At 41.3% G+C, this 7,387-nt stretch overlaps 1 protein-coding gene across 1 annotated transcript; it reads left to right on the forward strand.

Annotated features, from left to right (window-relative positions):
- Window positions 1–1,899: 1,899 nt before the first annotated feature.
- On the forward strand, window positions 1,900–2,598 carry LOC122672224. Its single transcript, XM_043869718.1, has one exon. It carries the CDS (start codon window positions 1,900–1,902, stop codon window positions 2,596–2,598), a length of 699 nt encoding a protein of 232 aa, XP_043725653.1.
- The last annotated feature ends 4,789 nt before the right edge of the window (window positions 2,599–7,387 follow it).

Raw genomic sequence — 7,387 nt, forward strand, 5'->3', positions numbered from 1 at the left:
TCCTTTACTATGAAAATATTGAGCCTTGGTTCGATCACGATAGTGGAAGTCTCCAGCAAGGATTTGAAATCTTCTTTCAGGAGGACATCGACTGGATCGACCTCAAAGTAGAATAGATGCAGTTGAAAGCTGTTGAAGAAGAATTAAACATCGGAGGACTGTTTGAAATAGCTATGATCTCTATAGGGGAGGAAGAAGGGCCAAAACCATATCTGTTAATTCACCATGTCCAAGAGCCAATTGTGAACTGGATTAGTGTCTCTGAAAGGTTTAGTAAGATAGAGTCTCAGGGAGTGGTCAGCTCTGAGTTAGTCCTGTCTTTCAATGAATCTGTTGTAATCAAGGAGGGTAGTACCTTCCAGTCTGTCGAGTCTACTTGTATTTCTGCTCTTATCATGAATGAAATCAACCATTCTGTGTATGTCTCCTCTCCATCTGATTCCTCTTTTGATTCTTCTTCCGATGACATGGATATCTTCGAACATCATCATCTAATTTAAATAACTAAAATAAAGAAAAGGCCAACATGTCCGAGATGATGTACGCCCCATAAAATTGGGAACTGAACAATGCCCACGAATGGTTAAAATTGGTGTCTCACTCAGCAAAGAGGAAGTTGGTCAAATGACATTCCCGTTGAAGGAATTTCAAGAAGTATTCGCTTGGTCATACAAAGATATGCCCGACATTGATCCAAAAATAGTGCAACACCAGTTGCCTACTTATCCAGATGCATGGCTGGTCAAGCAAAAGCCCAGAAGGATGCAACCTAAATGGAGTGAGAAGATCAGGGAAGAAGTCATAAAACAGTGGAATGTAGGATTTTTACAAGTGACACAGTACCCTCAGTGGTTGTCCAATATTGTCCCTGTACCCAAGAAAGACGAGAAGGTGAAAATGTGCCTGGATTTTCGAGACCTCAACAAAGTCAGTCCCAAAGACAATTTTCCCTTGCCACACATTGACATACTGGTTGACAACACGGCAAAACACACCTTATTATCATTCATGGACAGATTCTCCGGATACAATCAAATCAACATGTGTCCAAAGGATAGAGAAAAGATAGCATTTACCACACCATGGGGAACTTACTATTATAAGGTTATGCCATTTGGTTTGAAGAATCTTAGGGCAATATATCAAAGGGCGGCAATGGACATTCTCTATGATATGATACACAAAGAAGTGGAGGTGTACGTGGATGACATGATTGTCAAGTCAATCACTCAATAGGGGCATTTTTTGGTATTGAGAGAGTTCTTCAAATGGATTAAAGAGTACAAGCTAAGGTTGAACCCTCAGAAGTGCGTGTTTGGAGCAACAGCAGGCAAACTCCTAAGATTTCTTATCAGTGAGAGAGGGATAGAAATGGATCCCGACAAGATAAAGGCCATTACAAAAATGCCAGCACCAAAAAGAGAAAATGAAATCCGGGGTTTCTTAGGACAAATTCAGTACATAAGTCGGTTCATAGCCCGGCTAACCGCCATATGTGAACCCATCTTTAAGCTCCTAAAGAAAGAAGAACCAAAGCAATGAAATGATAAGTGCCAAGAGGCATTCGTAAGGATAAAAGAAAACCTGATGAATCCACCTGTCCTTGTTCTACTAGTATTGGGCGAACCACTGCTATTGTACTTATCTGTCGGCGAAACATCAATGGGATCAATGATGGCGCAACAAAGTCAGAAGTGTGGGGAAGAAAACGCAGTCTACTACTTAAGTAGGAAACTAGTGGAGTATGAAACTCGTTATACCCCATTATAAAAGACGTGCACCACTTTAGTTTGAGCGACCAAGAGACTGAGGCATTACATGATCGCACATCAAATCCGACTCATCTCAAGGATGGATTCGATTAAATATCTCTTCAAAAAGCCAGCTTTGATAGGAAGGATGGCTAGATGGTTGTTGTTATTGACCGAATTTGACATAACATATGTCAACCAGATACCCATAAAAGGACAAGCAATCTTGGACTATCTAGAAACATACTCAACTGGGGTAGATTCACAGCCGTTGGAAGACTCATTTCTAGATGAGGATTTGGCATATGCAGATGAAGAAGACTGTTGGCAATTGTACTTTGATGGTGCATCCAATCAAAGAGGATATGGGGCAGGAATATTGTTGATAATCCCAGATGATCTCTATCTGCCAACTGCATTCCAACTAGAATTCCCTTGCACTGACAAATATGAAGCATGTGCAATCGGTCTCGAAGCCGCCATGGCATTAGAGATCAAGAAGCTGAGAATCTATGGAGATTCATCGATCATGATTTGTCAAACTCAAGGTAAGTGGAAGACAAAGGATGAAAAGCTGAAGCCTTACCAAGAACATTTGGAGAACTTGATCAAGAGCTTCAATGAAATCACCTTTGAATATTTGCCGAGGGACAATAACAGATTCACTGACGCCCTAGCTACTTTGGCTTCAATGGTTGAATGCACCCCAGATACTCAAGTTCACCCATTTTTGGTAGATAGAAGGCATGGACCAGCATATGAAGAGTTAGTAAATGCACTGATAGCCGATGGAAGGTTATGGTTTGCACCCATCATGACTTCATCAGAGAAAGGAAATATCTTCTAAATTCCATAGTCAATGAACAGAAGAGGTTGGGAAAGCACGCCACGCAATTTGTACTTCAAGGCGACCTGCTATACAAGAGATCCTCGATGGTGTACAACTACTGTGCGTAGTTGCGGAATAGGCCCAAGTCATCATGAAAGAAATCCATTAGGAATCTGAGGGCCACAAATGAATGCTAGGATGCTCGTAAATAAAATCCTCAGAATAGGATATTATTGGACAACCAGGGACGTTGATTGCGCGACATTCGTGTGGAGATGTCATAAATACTAGATATGTGCCAATATCATTCACATTCCTCCAACAAAGCTCCATTCGTTAAATCCCTGACCATTTTCAACATGGGGTATTGAAATAATTGGGAAAGTCACGCCAAAGGCATCCAATGGACATGAATTCATCCTTGAGGCCATTGATTCCTTCACCAAATGGGTGGAGGTGCAGAGATAGCAAAGTTCATCAAAGAGAACATTATATGTAGATATGGAGTGCCACATGCCCTCATATCCGATCAAGGGGCACATTTCTGGGGAAAGGCAGACAAGTTCTACACCAAGTTTGGTATTCAAAGGCATTGGTCTACGACTTATAGACCACAGAATAATGGGGCAGTAGAAGCAGCCAACAAGAATGTCAAAGTCATACTGCAGAAAATGGCTCATACCCATCAGGATTGGGTAGAAAAGCTCCCGTATGCGTTATGGGCCTATCGAACCTCAATTCGATCCTCTACTAGGGTAACCCCTTTTTCCTTGGTCTATGGGATGGAGGTAGTATTACCCATAGAAATCCAGGTACTATCTCTCAGAGTATTGATGGAAAGTAAATTTCCTGAAGGAGAATGGATGCATGCAAGATATGATGAGCTTAACCTCTTTGATGAAAAGAGGATAAAAGCTATGGATCACCTCAAGAAATATCAACTCAGGATGGCAAGGGCATTCAATAAAGAAGCCCAACCACGCAACATTGAAGAAGGAGATTTGGTATTTCGAGAACAAAGAGCACCAGTTCACGACCCAAGGGGCAAATTCAGGCCTAATTGGAGTGGACCTTATTATGCGAAGGAAATCTTAGTTAGGCAATCAGTTCGTCTCACTGACTTGGATGGAGAGGACCTAAAGGGCCTTGTCCATATGGACCAAATTAAAAAATATTTTGTGTAGCCATTTGGTCTACATGAACTACGTTTGACCTGATTCCTTTCCAAAGGATTCGTAGGCAACTTGGCATGCTCAAGTGCAGTCTCAATAACCAGTCCTCACTAGGGATATTCCTCCAATTCTACCACTCGGCATCCCTGGTATTCAAGAACCCTTTTCGCCGGTTCTGCCACTAGGCACTTCTGTCTGTTTAAAAAAAAAAATCTACCATTTGGCATTTTGTCATGTGTTTCTAATAGGAGCTAACAAATCCTTGAGTCTAAAAAAAGAAAAGAAGGAGACCTATTCCAGTTTAATAAGGAAGCTCTTTTGAGTGCAGGTAACATGCATCATCCACAAAAGGTGACTTCCCTCGATGAGATCTTGTGAAAGTGGACCCTTAACTTGAATTCTGATGATCCAACTCTTCTAAAAGACGTCCGAATGTCGATCCTAGGAAGGACCATGTGTATGGAGATTTATCACGACATGCTCCGACAAGCGCACCAATGTTGGGATCCAAATTTGCCTATTTTTAGATTTAGAGAAGGACAACACCCAGAATTAAAGAGTTTCGAGCTTGTATGCTTTCACCACCACCAGGGAGCCTCTTTCGCCCCCCCTTGTGCAGCAACTATGAAGAAACTTTACAAGATTTCTTTGGATGGACCAAGAGGGAAGTCAAAGAAATCATGAATTACAAAAATGTGGAAATTCTAAAGGTAGCAGGGATTTTCTCCAGGCAAAAAGGAGCCAAAGGAACCCAACAATGGAGCAGAAGGAGAGGATATCTCTTTTGCAAGATCGGAAGATACTTGTTACAAAGTCCAAAAAGTGGTGTTCACCCTGTGATTGCGGACCTCGTTTGGCAGCTCCTAAGTGGGTGCGACATCGTCCCCACCATACTGGTAAAGACTTTCAAGGGCCTAGATGAAATGAGTGCTTCCCGGAGATACGAAATGGATTATTGCACAAGATCACTCATGATTTTGTAGATATGGGTGATGGAAAGGTTACAGTTAGTCAAACCTATAGCCGATGCCAAATTTTAATCGAAGTATTTCCAAATTCGAAGAGAGAAGGAGGAATTCTATGCAATCAAGGATTGGAAGTATTTGGAAGAAAGAACAAACGAGCAGGTTCAATGGAACTGCCATTAGTGGGACATGAAAACCCCAATTCTCGAGACTCCAGGCTACAATGTTGTGAGGTTAATGGGTTTGACTCATACTACTTTCTACTTGCCTCATCTAGTGTCAACACAGTACCAATCACCGCTTAAGATGATGGAAGAGAAGATTCAGCCACCAGAAGAATTGATGCCGAAGATTGTGAATCTAATGGATAAACTATGGTGGAAATATGTAATTGCAGGGTGACATTGTGTTCTGTGTCAATTCCCCACCCTTTTTGGTTTTTCTTACCCCTCTATCGTTTCCAAGCATATAATGATCAAGGATTAAATGAAAATATCTGGATTTGTGCATAGTAAAGGAAAAAAGCAAGTGTCTTAAATAGATTAAAATATTGTTCCTGTTCCATAAACATAATAAAATAAAGGGAAAATTACACTGTCACCCCCTGAGGTTTGTACTAAATACAGTGCAACCCCCTATGTTTTCAAAATATACACCCAACACCTTTAAGTGGACGGTGTTAAATATAAGATTTAAACGGCAATTTTGCCCTTCAATTAAAATAACCCTATTCTAATTTTTTATTTTTCTAACATAAAAAAGTGGGACCCACCACTATTTCTTCCTCTTCTTCTTTCTTCTTCTTTCTTCTTCTTCCCCCACCCCTCCACCATCGGTGCAACCTTCATCCCTCTCTCTCTCTCTCCTTCCAAACCCTAGAATCTTTCTATTCTTTTTTCACAAGTTCTGTCAGTTTAAGGACTGGTAGTGCAATTCATTAACCCTGCCTTAGGACAGGTTTAATTTTCCTCTCTTCTTCGATTGTCATCAGATTCAGTTTTTCCTCTCTCTTTTTCTCATATTTCTCCGAAAATCCAAAAAACATGTGCTCAAAGATTTCATCAGATAGTTCAAGCCGATTCTCTCTGGCTCGGTGATGCTCTATAAATGGATAAGAAAGGAAACATCTTGATGCAGATTTTGTGTATTTAAGAAGCTCCAAAGAATCTAAGACCCTTAGCACTCCCTAATCCTTCTATTCATCATCTCAACAGTTCTCATATGTTGTTGCTTCTCCATCGTCGCTCTGATTTCAGCTTTCTCTTCCATCTTCTGCTTCTTTTTTTTTTTTGTCTTTCTTATTTGTGTTTATGTTTGTGTTTCAAAGTAGCGGTTGTGACAAAGATTTGTCATGCACCACTATGATATCGATGATGACATCTATCAATCGAACCAGCTGGTCGACCATATCCGCAACTCCTATAAGTCGTGGATCTTATCTAGGACTCTTAGCTTTCTTACTAAGCAACTCACGGTGATCTCACTTGTAAGTGGAGTTCCATAAGGACTCTACCAGACTTCTCTAATATCTCTTGTATATGTATTTGGTCATCACAACTAATTCGGTAGTTGAGATAATTCAATTCAACTAATCTGATATGGTATCTAAGCCATAGCTGCACCGAGCATCTTATTTTTCTCCCTTTTTTTTTTTTCTTTCTTCCATTCTCTTCCTTTGTTGCCGCTGCAACCATATCGACTCTCTTGTGCTCTGGCTGCTGTGTCGCAGCACCATTATCAACCTACTTCATCAGAATTATTGCCTTCTCTTCTCTATTCACTATGGACGATCCCTCTACAGCATCCACTACTGACCCTATCCATCCACCTCTCCCCACCACCATTCCCTCCACCATCTCCTCTGCTTCCCCTACTTCCCTTCCCAACGCCCACCACTACCTTTCCATCAAACTGACCTCCCGTAATTTTCTTTTTTGGAATACTCAAATCAAGCCTTTTCTTAAAGGCCAAAAACTCCTCGGCTACATCGATGGATCCATTCCATGTCAGAAGATGCAGCAGCGGCTGCTGGTTGGCGCCAGTAGGATGCGCTCATCCATAGCCTTCTTGTATCCTCTCTCTTCGATGAGGTTTTTCATCTAATTATTGGGAAATCTACTAGTCGTGCCATATGGGATGCTCTTCTCACAGCTTCTGCATCTGCCTCTACAACACGTCTCCAATCTCTTCATTTGGCTTCGCATGATTTAACATATAGACCTATGAATCAGTTTCAACTTTTCTCCAACGAGCCAAGGGAATTTCTGATGAACTTACAGCGACAAGAAACTGAATCTCAGCTGCAGACTTTAATGTGCCTAAACTCTGAACAGATAGAGGCAACCTCAAGATCTCTGATTTTGGCCTGAGCACACTCTGCGAGTCTTGCTAGAATTACGGGCTCCTCCATACGACATGTGGAATGCTGGTGTTGGATTAAAGTAGCAGGGGAAGGGGGTGTGAAGTTTGGGCTACCCTATGGACAAAAAGGTAAACGTATATCCCATTAAAGGTATATGTGTCATTTTAAGGCATCAATGGCCAACATGTCAACAACTAACGGGAATTCTCTAACGGAGTGGGGCTGAGTGTATCAAGTACCTTAAACTCAGGGGGTCAGGGTATATATTTTGAAAACACAGGGGGTCACACTATATTTAGTACAAACCT

Source organism: Telopea speciosissima, chromosome 8, assembly GCF_018873765.1.
Source record: "Telopea speciosissima isolate NSW1024214 ecotype Mountain lineage chromosome 8, Tspe_v1, whole genome shotgun sequence".
NCBI lineage: Eukaryota > Viridiplantae > Streptophyta > Magnoliopsida > Proteales > Proteaceae > Telopea > Telopea speciosissima.